We start from the raw sequence: 20489 nt of genomic DNA, 5'->3' as shown, positions 1-20489 counted from the left end.
TATGCTAGATAACTGGGATCTTCTAAAAATTAAACACTTATGCTGATCAAAAGATCTCATCAAAAGAGTAAAAAGAGAACCTACAGACTGGGAAAAAATTTTGGCTATGACAAATCCGATAAACGTCTAATCTCTAAAATATACAGGAAAATCCAACACCTCTACAACAAAAAGACAAATAATCCAATTAAAAATTGGCAAAGGATATGAACAGACACTTCGCCAAAGGAGACATGAGATACACGAGGGTACATGAGGAAATGCTTGTGATCACTAGCCATTAGAGAAATGCAAGTCAAAACCACTATGAGATACCATCTCACCCCAGCATTACTGGCACGAATCAAAAAAACAGAAAATAACAAATGTCGGAGAGCATACGGGGAGATTGGAACTCTTATGCACTGCTGGTGGAAATGCAAAATGGTACAACCATTTTGAAAAACAATATGGTGCTTCCTAAAAAAGGTAGAAATAGAAACACCATATGACCCAGCAATCCCATTCTTAGGAATATATCCTAGAGAAGTAAGAGCCATCACACGAATAGACATGCACAGCCATGTTCACTGCAGCATTGTTCACAATAGCAAAAAGATGGAAACAACCTAGACGCCCATCAAAAGATGAACGGATAAACAAACTATGGTACCTACGCACAATGGAGTACTACACAATGATGAAGAACAATGATGAATCTGTGAAGCATCTCCCCATGGATGAATCTGAATGGTATTATGCTGAGTGAAATAAGTCAATCACAAAAGATCAAATATTGTATGAGACCACTACATAAAAACTCATGAAAAGGTTTACACACACAAAAAAAACAATCTTTGATGGTTATGAGGGAGGGAAGGGGTGGGTATGGAAAAACACTTAATAGATGGTAGATAAGTGGTAACTTTGGTGAAGGGTAAGACAATACGCAGTACTGGGGAAGCCAGTGCAACTTGTCCAAGGCAAGGTCATGGAAGCTCCATAGACACATCCAAACTCCCTGAGGAACTGAATTACTGGGCCAAGGCCTGTGGAGACCATGGCCTTGAGGAATATCTAGCTCAACTGGGATAACATAGTTTATAAAGAAAATGCTCTACATTTGACTATGGTGAGTAGCATCTGGGGTCTTAAAAGCTTGTGAACCCAGAAAAACCAGTGCTGTCGAGTCAATTCCAACTCATAGTGACCCTATAAGACAAAGTAGAACTGCCCAATAGAGTTTCCAAGGAGCACCTGGTGGATTCGAACTGCCAACCCTTTGGTTAGCAGCCATAGCACTTAACCACTACGCCACCAGGGTTTCCAAAAGCTTGTGAGCGACCATCTAAGAGACTCCTCTGGTCTCACCCCCTTGGAAGCAAGAGAGAATGAAGAAAACCAAAGACACGGGAAAGATTAGTCCAAATGATTAATGTCCACAAGTGCTACAGCCTCCACTAGACATAAGCCCAGTACAACTAGATGGTGCCCAGCTACCACCACCAACTGCTATGACAGGAATCACAATAGAGGATCCTGGACAAAGCTGGAGAAAAATGTAGAAAAAAAAATTGTAACTCATAAAAAAGACTAGACTTAACGGCTTGACAGAGACTGGAGAAATCCCAAGAGTATGGCCCTGGAAATCCTTTTAGCTAAGTAATGAAGTCACTCCTGAGGTTCAACCTTCAACCAAAGATTAGACAGGCCCATGAAACAAAACCAGACTAAATGGGCACACCAGCCCAGGGGCAAGGATGAGAAGGCAGGAGGGGACAAGAAAGGTGGTAATGGGGAACCCAAGGTCGAAAAGAGGAGAGTGTTGACATGTCGTTGGGTTGGCAACCACTGTCACAAAACAATACGTGTACTAATTGTTTAATGACAAGCTAGTTTATTCTGTCAACCCTCATCTAAAGAACAATTAAAAAAAAAAAAACTTATCTTCAAGGAAACAGAAATAAAGCAGAAGAAAATGTCGTTTTAAAAAATTCATCAGTGATATCCTTAGAGAGACCTGAGTGAATACTGCATCATATAAGTAGAGTTTGCTATGAGAAAAAGGAGAAGTTATAGAAGTAATTCTTAGAAATTAAACATATGGGTTTAAAGATAAAAATACTCAATAGAAGGGCAAAATAACAGAATGCTTATACTGAAGACCAAATTTATGACATAGAAAAAAATGTTAAAGAAATCTCCAAGAAAGCAGAGTATCAAGGTTTTGTTTTGACTTCAACTTTTCTTGCTGCTGGTCCTCCAGGTAGGAGGGGGCCACTATTTAGTGCTTGGTCCATAGTGTACTGAGTCAACGTTAAAATCATAGACGAGAGGTTAAGTGCTAGGGCTGCTAACCAAAAAGTCGGAAGTTTGAATCCGCCAGGCACTCCTTGGAAACCCTATGGGGCAGTTCTACTCTATCCTATAGGGTCGCTATGAGTCAGAATCGACTCGAAGGCACTGGGTCTGGGGGTTTTTCTCTTTCTCACTCACTCATCTTCACTTGCAGAGCTCCACAACTCTCCGCAGCTCCTCCCACGCCATTGTTGGCTATGCAGCAGTAAATGCCGTCATCACTGTCTTCCACGCTCAGGATGGTGAGGAGCTGCCCATTCTCCCGAATGCTGTACCGAGTATCAAAGAGCCTGCAGGTTCCAGAGGAAAAGGGCAGATTAGGACCTCATCTGTGATTCCCTGGGTATGACTAATTGATCAAACTGATGGCTTGTCCATAGAGAAAATGGAACACAGATTCAGAGGAAACTCAAATGACTTCTGAATAATAGAATAATATTATTTGGTAGAATAAAACTAACATTATATTTTAATGTTTCCTAGACTCCAATAATCAAAGCACCACAGAGTCCTTCAAAAATGTTTTCAAAAGACAATGTCTACTGATAAAAGCAAACGTAAACTCGTAAACTTTACTTAGTTTAGGAAAGTATAATGCAACCAAGATATGTGAGTCTTCTCTCCATAATTACTGGGAAGTAACTGCTAGAAAATGAACATGAACATACATAAATGTGACTGGCAGAAAGGGTTAAACACTTAAAGTAGTAATTAACAATTAATGGACTAGCCATTCATTCATTAAATAAATACGTATTGAGTGCCTAACAAATGCCAGGCATTGTTTTAGTTACTTAGGATACATCAGGAAGCAAAACAGCTTCAAACTGCATACTTTACATATTTTATCTCATTTAATTAAATGCAAACTGTCTGTTGAGAAGGGACTTGGGATAAAAAAAAAGAGAAATTTGACAATATACGAATGGGTTTTATAACCAAATAAAGATTCTTTACGCAAAATGTATGCAGTAGGTACAATAATGGCCCCCCCAAAGATCCATGGAAACCCTGGTGGCTTAGTGATTAAGTGCTACGGCTGTTAACCAATATGTCGGCAGTTCAAATCCACGAGGCACTCCTTGGAAACTCTATGGGACAGCTCTACTCTATCCTATAGGGTCCCTATGAGTCGAATCAACTTGAAGGCAACAGGTTTTTTTTTTTTTTTTTAAAGATCCATATCTTAATCCCCAAAACCTGTAAATATGTTACCTTGCCTGGTAAGAGGGACTTTGCAGGTGTTATTAAATTAAGGATTTTAAAATAGATTATTCTGTATTATCTGGGTGGGCCCAATGCAATCCTAAGAGCCTTAAAAGATAGAAGAAGGAAACAGAAGACTCAGAGAAAGAGATATGATCACAGAAGCATAAGTTGGAGTGATGCATTTGCTGGATTGGAAGATGGGGAAAGGGGCCGGGAACCAAGGAATATGGGTAGCTTCTAGAAGCTAGAAAAGACAAGAAATTGGATTTTCTCCTAGAGGCCCCAGTAGAAACATAGCCACGCCGACACTTTGATTTTAGCCTTACTAGACCTATTTTGGAAACTCTGGTGGCGTAATCAACAAAAGAATTGGGTGGCATAATGGTTAAGTGCTACAGATGCTAACCAATGGGTCGGCAGTTCGAATCCGCCAGGTGCGCCTTGGAACCTCTATGGGGCAGTTCTACTCTGTCCTATAGGGTCGCTATGAGTCGGAATCGACTCGACAGCACTGGGTTTGGTTTTTTGGTTTAGACCTATTTTGGAGCCCTGGTGGCGGCGAGTGGTTAAGAGCTTGGCTGCTAACCAAAAAGTCAGCAGTTCAAATCACCAGCCTATTTTGGAGCCCTGGTAGAGACCTATTTCAGACTTCTGACCTCCAGAACTATAAGATCATGAATTTGTGTTGTTTTAAGCCAAAAAATCTGTGATCATTTGTTATAAAAGCAAAAAGAAATGCATAAATTGTTGGGACCCAGAAGTGTGGTGCTACTGTAACATATACTCAAAAATAGGTAAGTGGCTTTCATTCCAGGAACTTTGGGATAGTTTGCTTGGTAGAGAACTTAATGCTACTGTTATTGCACAGGGTGATTTCTCACATCACAATATGCATAATAGAAAAAAAGGAGTCCCTGGGTGGCACAAAGAGTTAATGCACTCAGCTACTAACTGAAAGGTTGGAAGTTCAAATCCACTCAAAGGCCTGGCGATCTACTCCTGACAGATCACAGCCTTTGAAAACCCTGTAGAGAACAGTCCTACTCTGAATTACATGGGTAGCCATGAGTTGGAATTTAGTTAATGGCAACTGGTTTGGCTTTTTTTTTTTTTTTAATAGAACATTAAATTTCAGTTAGAGATTATTAACATAAAGATGTACTTTTTCCCCGTCTAAACTCACTGACCCTAGTTTAAGGACTGTAATCCTAATGGAAGATAAATTGTCTGCTAAGAAGCCAGTGGTTCACTTTGTTCCAGATTTTTAGAGTATTTTTTTTTATCAGCTAACTATTGTAATGAGGAAATGATAAAATAGTCTTTACCTGCCAAATGGAAAATTTATCTGTTTGAGAGACTGACTCAAATATAACAGGAATCACTTCTACCTTTCAAAAGAAAGGGTCATGGCGATCTAGTGGTCAGATTCCCAGAGAACATACCTCACCTTTTTGGGACATTAGAAGTACAGCAGATGAGGTTTGTTCCTATTAATACCCCAGGATGTCCTGGGACATACGCCCCCAGACTTAGGGTATCATCGTGTTTCCTAATTACTGTGAAGATTCCTCTAGGTCCTCACCTGGAATCCATGAAACAGCCCTGACTTTGCCATGTCGATATTCTCTTAACCTCATTAGACTTCAGATCTTACATTAATAAAATGAGGACATCTGCATTTTTATATTCTAGAAGGTGAAAAGAGTTTAATTTTCTTCACAATGTTGCTAAAAGCTGCAGCTGCATTTATATCAGAGATATACCATAAAGCAGCAGTGGGAATTCTTACCAGAAAAAGGCAGAATACTTACTTAATGAGAATTTTATTTCTGGTCCAGGAAATCTCAGGCTGGGGATAGGATTCCACTGCACACATGAATGTAGCCACCTCTTCCACTAAGGCATCTACTGTTTCAAGAGGAGTTGTGATGACAGGAGCTGAAATGAGAGGAGAAATCAAATGAGAAAATTCTGGAATGCTGTTTACTAACCTTCCTAAGTAGTCAGAGGCCACCACATACCTACTTGGGAATTATATTTCCTCAGAGCAGAAACTGCCAAAAGGAAGGAAGATCTTATATAGAGGATTTTGTTCCTACTTCTGCACTAGGTTTTTGAGAATCAAAAGAAAAGGCCCTCAGAAGGGTAGGTCTTAGAATTTATTATAAACAAAGAGGGGAAGATTTAGGTTTTGTGGGGCCCAAAGCTTATAGGAAAATGGGTTTTTTAGATTAAAAAAAAAATACTGCTAGTAAAGTACGAAATAATAGTATTTTTTAACATGATAAAGACTGTTTTTCGGAGTTATACTCAACCACTCAGCATGATAATAATAACAATAGGAATAAGACAACTACATACACACCCACATACATACATACACTCACATACATATAGGATGATTGAAATTTGGCTTAGAGCAGAGGCGAGGAAAGAATGATCCAAGCAGTGGAAATAGCATAAGTAAAGGCCTGAAGAAGGAAGAAGATTGATGCCCTGAAGGAGCTATTAATAAGAAAACAAGAACATTTATAAGGAATAGGAAAGAGAAGAGGAGCTTAGAAAAGAGAATGTGAAAGAAGAGCCAGAGAGTTGTATGCAAAGCCAGCACAGTATGTTGGCAGGGTCCAAGAGTAGCATGTGTTTCAAGAAGGAGGGAAAGAAATAGGCCAAGAGTGTCAAATGTTGCCAACAAGTCAAATAAAATAAGGGCTGAACAGTGCCCACTGAGTTTCCTGACAAGGAGGTCACGGTTGTCCTTGGTGTGCAGACTCAGTGGATGTCAGATAGTAGAAGTCAGATTGCAGTGGGTGAGAGGTCACTGGGTATCAAGAAAATGGAAAGTAGGAGGGCAGACATCTTTTTGAGAGTTTAGCTATGGTAAGGAAGGAAGAAACTGGGCAGCACTTGACGGTGAATACAGGAACAGCAGTGCTGAAATGCTGATGGGAAGATCTAATAGAAAGGAAAAATGCTGAAGATAGGAGAGAAAGGGGAGATATTTGAGGGAAGCGGGTCCCTGAGAAAGCAGACAAATGTGGGATTCAGAGTAAGTAGAGGGACTGGTCATAAATTGGAGAAATTCCTCTGGCAGCGTAATTAGGGGGAAAGAGCAAAGGATAGGCACAAATAGGTGGGTTTTCCATTTGCTATTAGGAAGTTGAAAAGGTTCGATCTAAATGCTTTTCTCTATCAAGTGATAGGCTCCTAAACTTGTAAGGAAAATTATGCATATGTATATATACATATATATGCTTATATATAAACAAGAGTAGATACGTGTGTGTGTGTATAATGGAAGAATGAATAAATACCAAAATGTTAAATGTATCCCTAGGTGCTAGTCTTATATGTATACTATTTTATATTTTTTGTTTTCCTGTATAAGAGTTTTTAACAACGTATGTGTTATCTATGATATAAAAAAGGTTATAGCAATAAATAAACTAGAATGCCACAGGAATGTTAAATTTCTACGATAATGCAATGGAAACAAACTCGTAAGTGAAAACAAAGTTTAAGAAGGAAAATCAATCTTTAAGCAAAGGAGTATATTTTTTCTAAGTAATTAATGATTGAAATAAGCAATCAGTTCTTTAATTGCATAGGTATTAAAGGATAACAAAAACAAAATTAGTCTCAGCTTGTGGAGTGCAGGTAATGATGGCCCCAAAGGTTAATTGATAACGTTGAATTCTTTCGTTGTTTAAAATGAAAGGCTGTTAAGCAACTATACTTTGGGCGGCAAACTAGCTCAGGACTTGAATTTGAATCCCAGCTCCATCACTCACCAACTCCATCAAGTCACTTAACCACTCAAATAATCTCAAATATGCGAGCTATAAACATGACTTTCAGTGAATGCAAACGCTTAATTGTACTAAATTGCACCAATTGTACTAAAAGGAGAAAAGAATTAGGTATAGTTTTGCTTTCTAACCGTAGTGTGCTGGAGCTGGCTTTTACCAGTTTGTAAGGCCTAACTGTCAATTTTTCCAGAATTTAGTGACATGATTGCTAAATATAGCCATTACTAACACCTAAATTACGTAAACTCATAATTAAATAAATTGTATTAAAAACAAAGTAATCATGCTTAAAATTGATCACTTCCTAATTATTTTACTACTTTTCACTGCTATCTATGCTCTTATGGTTACGTACGTCTTAAATATCTGTATGGTAGAAATAGTACATAAAGGCCTGCATCTCTTCCCAACTCAGTGTTCAGTGTTTGTTTTCGGTAGCTTGAAATCGGCTGTGTTTAAAGTATTTATGCTAAAAAATTAACAAATGCTACAAATCAGGGCCTTTTTTCTCAGAGAGGTAGATGTTAAACATATACCAACGCACTGCTATCGAAACAGGATATTAGATACCAAATTATATTTTGAAGCATATTGATAATATAGAATATCCTTATGCTTTACTGTTAGGTAAAAATGGTAGGCAGCAAAATTGTATGGACATTATTATTATAACACATTATTGTAGGATACATGGGGGAAAATGGCAGAAATTACACCATGTTAACAGTCTCAGATGTATGAGTTACTTTTTTCTATTTTAAACTTTTATATATTTTATGTTTCCAAAATCCTTCAAATCTTTAATAACCATGTATTATTTTTAAAAGTAAAAGTAAGTAGTATTCATTAGTTTCTTCTTATTCAATACACAGATGTAGAAGTGATAGAGGTAATAGACTTAATATTATTTTTCCAAAGAGGTGACACACAGACTGTTGAGATCAGTTAAGATCAAAGAAGTAAATCTTACAATGTCTTGACAAGCTTAGAAATGAAGAAACATGTGAGGTTATACTAAGACCTTTATTAAATTAATACCTTTCCATAATGTTCTGTGGCATGATAGTCTTAGGTGATGGACTCTGTTTTTAATAATAGTAGCATCTAAAATTTATTAAACACCTGTTATGTGCCATGTATTATAGTTTTCATTCATTATCTCACTTATTTTTAACAACCAACATAAAGATAGACACTATTATTATTCTCATTTGCAGATGACAAAACGGACACTAGAAATGGTTAAATAACTTGTCTAACATTATATAAGTAAGAAGTGGTGGAGTTGAACTTAATAGTCAGGGCAAATTTTAAGTTCATAGTTCTTAACTTTGAGCTAGACTGTGTCTTCAGCATAGTACTGATGACACACAGAAAAAAAGAAGAATTTAAATCAATGTCAATTTCTATAGTTAGTATATAGTTGGTAAAGTCCACATTGTCCTCATTCCAAAATTTTCCAAACAAATCTTCTTTCAAATGTTTACTGATACAATCACATAGTTGGATTTAATGATATTTGCCGACTCAGCAGACTGTCTCTTATTTACTTGTATTCTACTATCCAGCTTTCATCTCAGCCAGAGACTATTTAAACTAGGACACTATTTCTTCCCTCATTCCAAAGACCACATGAATAACAAATACATGAAAGTGACCACAGTATTTTTTTGGACCCAAAGAGCAACTCAACTTGAATACTAGCTGCTTGATGAGAAAGACCTGATATTACCCTTCCTTTCTATTTTACAGGAATAGCACATGGCCTGGAGCCCTGGTGGCACAGTGGTTAAGAGCTCAGCTGCTAATCAAAAGGTCAGCAGTTCAAATTCACCAGCCACTCCTTGGGAACCCTATGGGGCAGTTCTACTCTGTCCTATAGGATTGCTATGAGTCGAAATCAACTCTACAGCAAGGGGTTTTTTGGTTTGGTTTTGGTTTAGCACATGGCCATTGGTATACAAACTTCTGATTAAGTAGTTGCTGATTGATTTGACCAAATGATAGAGTAAATAAAGGCGCTAAGTATATTCACTCCTTTCTGTTATAAAATTAGGCGTTCGGACTTGGAACATATTCATGCTTCTCTAACATCATGAATCTAGTTTTTTTTTTTTTTTTTTTTCAGCATTTCATTTCCGGTGTTGGAAACTTTTCAAAGCCCCCAAAGAGGATAGTTAGTTAGTATTGCTCCACTGGGTGTAATGAAATAAAATTTTTATTATGATGTCTCTGTAGCTTGTACAGTTCATTAGTAATTATGCTCAATAGTTGCTTCTTCATGCTTGTGTCATTAATTCTTCACAACAGAGCCCATACTTTGCCTTCAGGGATAGGACTTGGCAGAAGCAGGTAGTAGTTCTGCTGAGTCTGTTAGAATTTCTGAAATTGCCTATCCTGGAATTATTTCTTTGGGTTAAAACACTGTATGTTAGGGAAACATTTAAAATGTGCATGTTACCTGGAAGTGATAATTACACCAATCATTTAACAATCCTTAGTATAGTACATAACCTTTTATGTTGAGCACTGGTAGGCATTTCTTATTTTTCACATGAGGAAGGCACACAGAAACACATTACCCATTGCTGTCAAGTCAATTCCAACTCATAACGAACCTATAGGACAGAGTAGAATTGCCCCATAGGGTCTCCAAGGAGCAGCTGGTGGATTCAGACTGCCGGCCTTATGGTTAAGCACCCAAGCTCTTAACCACTGAGCCACCAGGGATCCTCAGGGACTGGGAAAAAGAAACTTGATCTCTACATTCTCTTCCAGGTATTAAATGTTCTTGTTTCACTTTCATCATTAACCAACCTTTTGGTTAATTGTATGACCTCAATTCTCTTACTCCCTTGGCTGCACTGGCCCTGGAAAGCACCAATCCTGAATTAATCCAACCATCTGTCCCCTCTACCCCTATGCTCATATAGCATCGCTGGATGAAACGAAACAACTGTGCAGATCAGGGTCACCACAAAGCTGCTCTCTCCAGCCCCAGCTGGGTCCTCAGCATGGTCCATGTAATCCTTCTGTATTCTCTGCTACACTCCTTCTCGAATCTTCCTGAATGGAACCACTCCCCTCAGGTTCCCTACTCCCCCTTACCTGTTACCCTCCCCAAACGATCTCACTTCCCATTTCATTAAGAAGCCACTCACTTCATCTTTGGGACTATACGATAAAAATTAATCCGGACATTTCTTCTCTTTCTGTTCTTTAAGGTCAATAATATTTAAACCAATTGTGTTTCCCCAAATGTGCAACGAGCAGCTCTTTGACTGTACATCAATATCAAACATTCATCCAGTACTTCGTATCCTGGGCTTCAATGACAGCTGTGCCTGCACTGACTTAGTCATATGTCAAATCTGTGAATCTTATCCCTGAATATAGACAAATTAAAAGAGAAGGTTATGCAAATATATCTAAAGATAAATCACTTAGACTCTGAAAGCTCTAGATGTAGTAGAAAATGGAGTCATCTTAAAAATGAAGTTTTGACAGAAGCTTTTTGTACATATTAAACAAAGCCAATGCCGCTTCCGTTAACTCCCATTTGCCTCCAGAATGTAACACCCCAGAATATGCTTAATATTCCCCAGTCAAGCCTTAAATGTCACTGAAGTATGTGTTTAAGGCCAATCATTCCATAAAATGTTGGCTACTTTCATGCGTGGGGATTTTAAAATTCTCCTCCTTGAGATTATGACATGGAGCTCATCATTCAAAATATCACTGGTTGAAATGATTCAGAAAAACAATGACTTTTCTCCTGATCTTTGAACACTGAGTCTAAAACTAAAACAATAAACTATTAATTCTGCAAAATCAGTTATTAATTTCATTTTGAAAGCAGTACAGACGGTTAAAAAAGATCACCTGAACACTCTTGCACTATTTTAAATTTGTGAATTTATTTTGCACTAAATTAGTGTACAGATAGCTCAATGCAAGGTAAAGGACTTAGAAAAAGTATGCCAATCTAGAAAGCTCTTTTTATAATTGCCTTCCGCCTAGAAGAGAGAAAACAATTACGAGACACTGGGGATGGGACATTTTCATCACTTCCAATAATGTTAAAATAATAGCATATTCTTGTTATTTTCTACCACTGTATTCCATGAAATTGAACATTTAAAATTTGGATGGCTGTGTTTTCATAACACTGTTTGTTCTCAGAGCTGTGGCACGTAATAAACGAATGTTTGCTTTCCTAGGCGTGATGTTTTTGGCTAAGGTTGGTGTTAAACCCTTACTAATTTAGACTTTACAATAAATACAGCAGACTAGGCAAAAATGTTCTTTTAACTTTTTAATTTGAAAACCTAATTATAACAATAAATAAACTGTAAGAAACAAAGTGTACTTAACAACCTGATTATTTCATTTAAAAGCCAGAATGTTTGGCATATATGACACAATCTTTGTTATATTTATGTTGCCAAATTCAGATGTTTTCAAAATAGATAGTATGCATTTGAATAAAGGGTTTTATCTGTAAAGTTCAGAAACTGGGAATGATTTATTTCCTTTAAGTTAAATTAGGACTCCTCCACACATAGAGGTTTCTTTGTATGTGTGCACCAAATTCTGACTGAACTTAGAATCATCGGAATTAATTATCGTGCTCTTTATAAGACTGAATGTTAGTAAATGTTAGTACTTAACCACAACATTTTATCTATAGCTGCATAGTTTAGAACAGCACAAATAAGACTTCTGACAATCCATAAGTCTGAACATTCAGGTGCTGCCTTACCGGACATCCGTTGTAAAATCAGGAAGTATTAAAATAATCTGAAGCCAACGTTAAGTCTTTCTGACTATTATTAGCTGTTTGAAGAGATCTAGATTCTTTTTCATCTGAAGATATGTTAAAGTATTAGTTGGCAATTGGGCCTTTAAACACATTGGAAGGTACCACTTGGCTCACGTAAAATGGGAAAAGAGAAGCAACAAAACAACGGAAATCTATAAAATCAGATTATTTGGAAAGAAGCCTATGTCTTATTAGCATGTGAACTTTGACCTTGTGGCACCAGTATTTCTAGTGAACCACAAAATCCAAAGACATATTTCCCATCCACATATAGATACTTATCTTTCGAATTCAAATTTTTTCAGTCCTTCGTAAAAGTAAAATAAAGGAAAAATTTCAGTGTCATAAAACAGAATTCTTTTTACTCTGTTGAAATACATTTAATTTGAAAAGTCTTTACCCCAGTTGACACCATTCAATCTGCTTTCTGAGGCCTTGTTGAAAAAGATTTCAATGAAGCCCTCGATCACTTCGCAAATCACATATTTTCTCATCTTTCATCCTAATTTGGAATATGCTGGTCTCAGTTTCATAATACTCTGGCCAGAGACCATATCACTATGGACATTCTTGCTACCGCAACAGGTGTTTGTCAATTTCTTAAGTTGCTTTCCTTTCCCCTGAGGTGGTGTTATTTCCGGTACATTCCACAGGCTCTGAAAAAAACTTTTGCAGTATCTTGCCAAGTCAAATCATGACTCCAGCCTCAAAGTTATTGAGAACCCATTGTCCTTAAGCTTTAATTATGTCAGCAAATGTGTGCCTTTTTCCCTCACTCTGATTTTTAAAAACAAAAATATTTATTAAGGGTTTTGTAAAACCCAAACTGAAAATCAAAAATAATTTTTTTGTTGTTGTTCAGAAGCAAATACTCTGGATGTCTGGAAAGGGAGTTGATTATATTCCCGGCAAACCGGATGTGAAAAGGTTTTCATCATCAGTTTAGACCACCCTGAAGTTTGACATACACATAAACAAAACTGACCTCGATAACTTGTATTCTACCTGCTAGTGTTTCCCCTAGAAAAGAGAGCTCTGCAGGCACTTCATGGCAGAATTTAAGGGGGGAAATACGGGTAGAGAAGACACCATCAACCAATTGCTTATTTATACAGTCTCCTTGCTCTCCATACATCCCACCTTTACTTCACCAAGTAAAACCCAAGCCCACCCACCATAGTCTGAATCAGTTGTGGTCAGAGCACACACACACTTTCGAAATTTGACAAGGCAGCAAGAAGACGAGATGGCCCAAACCAACCTTTTGGGAGTTTCTCAGTCCCACTGAAGGCAACCAGAGTCAGAATATGTACCAGTGGAATGTTGACCAGCTCTCTCATGATTAATCCAGGCTCAGGCAGGAGAAAGTTCCTTCTGGACAAAGCAAGGAAAATGCCCCCACAGTTTACATTTTAAAGCATAGTTGTTACAAAAGAGACGTCTGCTAATGACTGTTTGTGTCAGCAGCTCCACAGGCTCTAAGTATAATCAGGAATTCTCAGACTTGGCTGTAATGATGGACACGGCCAGCTGGTGAGTATCTACTTAGGCCAGTAACGCAAGTGTAGGGCTGGAGGAACAAGGGATAGAAAATCCCTTTAGAATCCCTTTTAAGACAGTGGCAGAAGGACAATACCAGATGCTTTTTACAACCATCACCATATCCCCTGAGGTGTAGGTTTTCTAATCTTCTGATTCAGCCCATCACCTCTTCTTTACTCAAACCAGAAACCTGGGTGTATATAATCTTGACTCCTCCCCTCTTTCACCTCACCCCATCCAACACTTTACCAGTTCTGACAGATTTTATCAACTAAATATTCCTTGAGTTCTTCCTCTCCTGTTATTCCAACTAGTATCATGCCACCCTGCCCTTCTTTTCAGACATTCATCTTCTCTGAATGACGGTAATAGCCTCCTAGCTCTTATCCTAGCCTTTAATCTCTTCTCAAATAGCTTTTCCTGATCAAAAGCCTTATTACACAAAAAACATATTCAAATCTCCCTAATATAACATAAGATGTCTTGCTGGTCTCTGCCTACCTCATTACCCTCTTCTTTTACAATCCATGCTGTTTGTTTTAATATTCGGCAGGTGGTGGTTCTGTTTACAGCTTTCTTGCCTCCAAATGCTCGTGCTGTTCCCTCTTCTCAGAATGCTATTCCCTGCTTCCCCACCCAGTTAACATCTCTCTCAGTTTGATCATCATCTCTTCCTGGGAGCCTTCTCAGGCCAATATCCCATGTGTCGCCCAAGTTGTGGTAGGGCAGCCTTTTCTGGGTTTTCATAATATTTTGTGCATATCTCTACCATTGCACTGACCACATTTTTTATAACTTTTTTTTTCCTTCTGTTAGTGTTTCCCTCATTCTTTGGCCCCATGAGTCTACTTACAGGAATTTAGCTTTAAGGATATTAATTTTATTGTTCCTTTTCATCACAAAAATTGGAAACAAAAATGTCTAACAATAGGGGATAGATTAAATACATAATATTACATCTATATAATGGAACATCAAAAAGTTATTTAAAGTAATGTTGCAGAAAAATATATAATAGCATGGGAAGTCATTAAATAATTTTTTACAATAATAATTATTTCCATTATAAGGATGAGGAAATTGTGCTTTGAATGTTAGTCCTTCCTGAAACTCTACCAAAACTACAATGAGGAGGTTTTTATTTTATTTTTTATGTTGTAAACTCACAAAGACTAAAAGAACAGTAGACAAGATAACTACAATAATAATAAGAACAAGGAGCCCTGATGGCACTGTGGTTAAAAGCTCACCTGCTAACCAAAAGGTTGGCAGTTTGAATCCACCAGCTGCTCCTTGGAAATTCTATGGGGCAGTTTACTCTGTTCTATAGGGTCGCTATGAATCGGAATCGACTTGATGGCAATTGGTAATAAGAATATGGATGAATGGTAACTGACTCCCAGAACTGATGACGCTGAAACCTGAGCTGACAGTGGAGAAAGATGAAAAACAACCCAATTCACATCACGGAACTTTCGAAGGGCTGAGGACTTGGTGGTAAAAACTACCTCTGGAAGTGGGGTCCAAAAAAAAAAAAAAAAACCCATTGCCATCGAGTCGATTCTGATTCAAAGCGACGCTACAGGGCAGAGTAGAACTGCCCCATAGAGTTTCCAAAGAGCAACTGGTGGATTTGAACTGCCAACCTCTTGGCTAGCAGCCACAGCTCTTAACCACTACACCACCAGGGTTTCCAAAAAGAGCTGAAAACAAGAGTAGTGTTTGGTAATATGTTAAAAAAAAAAAAAAAAAAACCGAGAGGCAAAACAAACAAAAAACCTTCAATTCTTTTAGATGATTCTTTTTGTATTTACCTTGATTTTTCTGAACAATATGCTTATATGGTTATTACTTAACTTTTTAGTTTTAGTCATTAGTATGGTCTACTATGGAAGACATCCCTAAGTGGTACAAATGGTTACCATGTTCAGCCGCTAACAGGAAGGTTAGAGGTTCAAATCCATGCAGAGGCACCTTGGAAGAAAGGGTTGGCGATCTACTTCCAAAAAATCAACCATGGAAAACCCTATAGATCACAGTTCTACTCTGACACACATGGGATTGCCATAAATCAAGTCAACTCAAAGGCATCTGGTTTGGGTTACTATGGAAGATAATTTATCTTTTTCATGCCTCCCCCTGCTTGTTCTGCTTATAAGCACACTATTCGCCTTCCCCCTACCTTTCGTTTTCTTAGTGCATGTTTTATTATTAAAAATCAAGGAATAGTAATATAAGCATTTTATTTAGAAACATAGAGATAAATACACAAAAAAGCAGGAACATTTAAAATTGGTGTAAGGAATAAGAGATGGGGGAAAGAAGAAGATAGGTGGTTTGGTTTTCATAACAAGCTATATAAAATTATTTGACTTTTAAAACTATATTGATGTATAATTTTGATATAAAAACAGTGAATTTAAAAAAGGAATTTCAAAAGCATGTATATATTACTATCACAGTTAAGGGGAATATTAAGTATGTATATTTTATTGTATGTAACTATATATATTACATATGTATGTTTTATTGTATACATATATGTGCCTGTGTGTGTGTGTATACCCTAAACTACTAAGCACCAAAATGCTTATTATTGTGATATTTGGTGGATATGTTTACAAATATAAATTAATATATTTTCTTTCTAAATATATTTATTTCCCCAATTTTTCATTCTGATAACACATTCTTCTTATAATAATAAAAAAATAAAGTTTATTAAAAATCATGAGGAACCAAGAAAAACCCCATCACTCCATCAAGGAGTTCTTTCAGAATTTGTTTCTTTGACTCTCCAACTTTGCAGACAGAAAACAGGTAGAAAGAGTATGGCCTAACACCCAAACTTTCTGAACTTCACCTGGAAAGCAATAATCTTCTTACTGTCCTAACAGACTTCGTGAGGCCATAGCAGGCTCCTGCTCCCAATATATGTGACTGTCTCGTCCATTGGCTCTTCCAGTAGGAGGCAACCTTGGGAAGAGAATGGTGATCCCGTATTGACTAATGCATGTGTACCACAGTGATGATGGCAAAGCTACAGCCCTCCACCTCCACTTAAAAAAAATTTTTTTTAATGTAATTCATACACATGGTTTAAAAAGAAAACATAGTAAACAGTATAAAAGGGTATGTCATGAAAAGGTAACTTTGTTTCCCCTAGACACTGAGTTCTTCCCTGAGGCTGCTACTATTACTCATTTTTGTTGTTACTTATCCTTCCAGAAATAATTTTTTCTTATGAAAACATACATATGATTAAGTAGTTCATTTTAACTCAAATGGGAACATGTTATACTCATTCTTTAGTACCCTACTTAATTGATTGTTTAAGTATACAAGTGATATACAATATTTAATATATACATGTATATGTATTCTGAAGTTCAATTACCTGGAGTACAAGGTAAAGCAGGGCTGTTGGAAGCCTTCATGCTCTATTCACAAGAAATAATGTATAAACAATTTTATCCTACTTTCTCTAAAGCCAGATTCATCTATTAGACTTCTCGTTACTTAAGTTAACAAATGCTTTTTTTAATGAGTAATATGCGTTTGATTTCTTAAATTAAAATAAAAATAATCTTGAGTAGTATAATTTTAATAGAAAAGATATAGATCTGATCAGATTTCTGCTCTAAGAATATCGTGTGAATGCCATTTTGTGGGAAATTTAGACACAGTAGCATAAGCGGTGCATCTACCTAGTATCCGCATTAGTAGCAGTAGGCAAAGCACAGTGTCCTGAGAATCCGGGTAGCTACAAATCTGTGAGCTGAAAGTCAGGTCAGGATGAGAACCAGTCACCAATGAAAGGAAGTTTAAGGTGAGCCACTCAAGGGACCTCTTCATTTAAACCTGTAGGAGGAGAATTTGTGAGTGAGCACTTTCCAAACTATTGGTTCCCTAGGATGGCCCTAAGGATGCCTCAGAGTTCGGGAGGCTAGAAGTCCAAATCAGGGTATCAGCCATGTTGATTCCTTCTGAGGGCTATGAGAAAGGAACTGATCCATGCCCCTCTCCTAGCTTCTAGTTACTGCAGGCATTCCTTGGCTTGCAGCTGTAGTGTCACATAGCATCCTTCCTTTGTTTCTCTTTCTCTGTGTACATCTTCTTTTTTATAAGGACACCAGTCATTTAGGATTAGGACCCACCCTACTCTAGTATAACCTCATATTAACCTACAGACAACATCTTCAAAGACACCATTTCCAAACAGGGTTATATGCAGGGTTTAGAATTTCATTGTATGGTTTTGAGGAACACAATTGAATCCATAACAATACTCTTTTCCCTTTTCCTTAAAATATAGGACACACATGGATGGTGCCCACTTTGAATCCAACAAGAACTGTACCCTCTAGACCAGGAGATCTTCTATCACATCCTGAATCCATCACATGGATTTCGAATTCCATCACATCCTGAATCTGAAGGTGACAGCAGTGCTATACAAATTTCCTGAGGGAAAAATTAAACCAGAATTTGAGAGAAAGTGGTGGTTCAAAATAAGTCAGTCATTAGCTAGAAGCAGCCCAGGAAGAGTGTGCCTTTCACAGGAACACTACAGCGGCTCCCAAGATGTGGGAGCTGGAGGCTGTCAGCCCATTACTTCCTTGCAGCAATTCCTGGAACCCGGATACAAAATGGCCTTCCATCTTACAATACAAATAAGTCTGTTCCTTACAACAGTAGATTCACTCAGCCACAGAAAGTGGAGACTGGGTGCCAGCCAGCTATTTGGCTTTTTTTTCTGGGCATGTGAAAAGTACACAGGGCTGATGGCCAGTCTCCCTCTGAATGAAATACACTCAGCCACCAATTAAACTTGCCTTCCCACCTCTGGTATTCTGCATCTGCATCTCAGAAACTGTCCAAAACTCCTAAGAAGTAGGTTCAGAGGGTAAGTAGCACCATTCTGAACAACATCTTGCAGTAGACACCAGAATTTAGCTGCATAGCAGCTGAGAAGACCAGCCCCATTCCTGCTGGAGTCAGCATATCACCAAGTTAGTGCTCTTGGTCTGGACCCTGCTCTCATACATCTGGCGAAGCTTGGCAAGGAGCCCCTGCTAATTACCACAAAGGGCAATGACCTAATTCTCTGACTAACTTGTCAGCAGACAGTGGGTCAGAAGTGCCACGTGGACTATCCTTTCCAGAAAACACCTGGGGAGCTACTTTCAAAAATTAGATGAAATCTCCCATGAAATGTTAGGGTAGATATTATATAGGTGGGGGCCTATAGCTTATAAAGTTGGGGAGAGGCTCTTTAAGAAAATATTTGCTCAATGAAGGAATGTATAAATGATACTGAATTTATATTGAATTATATTACATTCAGTTATAACGAACAATGTGCACCAATGGAGCATAATATCTGGTGAAGGAGTGAATATTTTAAAGTTATACAAATAACTAACTAAATTATAATCTGGAGAAATATACTGTACTTGTGAAAGCATACAAAAAGTGAACCAGATCTAGTCTACTGACTCAAGGGATTCTACTCTGAAGAAGTGATGTTGCGGCCGAGTCCTATGGGAGAAATAAGAGTCAGATATCCAAGGTGGGCAGGGATGGTAATGGACCATTTCAGAAGAATGTGGAAATGTCCTGGGGTAAAAATGAACAAGGCAATACAGTGGAAATGAAAGGTCAGTGTCTTTGTTGTATAGAAAACAAAGGAAAAAAGCTACAGAGACAAGCAGGAAGTTCATTCAGGGTCTTGTATGTCTCAGTTAGAGCTTCATTCTAAGAGCAATGGAAAGCCATGAGAATATAGATTGTAATTGAAGCTATAAAATTGAATAAGATAACTTAAAGGGAGAGTATAGACAGAGATAAGGACCTAGAACTGAGCCATGAAACATCCCAGGCTTTACAAGTCAGTAGGGGATAATGAGCTCGAAAAAGAGCTTGACAAGGAGCAGCTAGAGATATAAGGGAAAAACAAACCAAACAAACAAAACGCGAAGAAAGTAGAGGATCACAAAAGTTAAAGGAAGGCAAGAGAGTGTTTCCAGAAAGAGTGTTTTCCAGAATTATGTTGAGTGCTACTGCAAGGTCAGGTAAAAAAGAACTGAAAGGTTTGCATTCAATTTAGCAACATCTAAGTCATTTGTGACCTTGGTAAAGGCAGCCTCAGAGAATGATGGGGAATGAGGTGAGAAATCAAAGGGGTATAAACTGAAGATTGGCAAAAGTTAACTGAACCTCATGTAATGATTTCTATTGTCTTCATAAAGTAGAATGTCATCTCTAAAACAGTTACTCTGGAGAACAAGACAGCACACAGTTGAGATCGTTAGCCATAAATCTGTGTGTGTGTGTGGCGCAGTGGTTAAGAGCTTGGCTGCTAACCAAAAGGTCATCAGTTCGAATCCATTAGCTGCTCCTTGGAAACCCTATGGGATAGTTCTACCCTGTCCTATAGGGTCATTATGAGACAGAATCAACTCAACGGCAATAGATGTTTTAGGTGTGTGCATATACGTATGCATATGTGTATATATATATTCTCTGAAATAACTGAACACATAATATAGAGAGAGAGGAGCCCTGGTAGCACAATCATTGAGAGTTTGGCTGCTAACCCAAAAGTCAGTGGTTCGAACTCGCCGACTGCTCTGTGGGAGAAAAGACCTGGTGATCTGCTCCCATAAAGATTACAGCCTAGGAAAGTCTGTGGAGCAGTTCTACTCTGTCATATAGGGCTGCTAAAACTTGGAATCGATTCTACGGCACACAACAACACAGAGAGAAAA

General features: G+C 37.9%; 1 protein-coding gene across 2 annotated transcripts in view; it reads right to left on the bottom strand.

Annotated features, from left to right (window-relative positions):
- Positions 1-13594, bottom strand: part of MUSK (muscle associated receptor tyrosine kinase) — a 107500-nt gene extending 93906 nt beyond the window's left edge. For both annotated transcript variants that reach the window (XM_049896881.1, XM_049896880.1), the window contains exons 1-3: positions 13439-13594; positions 5358-5484; positions 2476-2627 (exon numbers count right to left, since the gene is read on the bottom strand). In XM_049896881.1, the coding sequence (XP_049752838.1) occupies positions 2476-2627; positions 5358-5484; positions 13439-13517 (358 nt within the window). In that variant the 5' untranslated portion in view covers positions 13518-13594. The remainder of the gene's footprint in view (positions 1-2475; positions 2628-5357; positions 5485-13438) is intronic.
- Between the last annotated feature and the right edge of the window lie 6895 nt (positions 13595-20489).

The sequence above is a fragment of the Elephas maximus genome, chromosome 9 (assembly GCF_024166365.1).
Source record: "Elephas maximus indicus isolate mEleMax1 chromosome 9, mEleMax1 primary haplotype, whole genome shotgun sequence".
In the NCBI taxonomy this organism is placed as follows: domain Eukaryota; kingdom Metazoa; phylum Chordata; class Mammalia; order Proboscidea; family Elephantidae; genus Elephas; species Elephas maximus.
The sequence above is the reverse complement of the archived record's forward strand: the minus strand, read 5'-3'. Positions and strand labels throughout refer to the sequence as shown.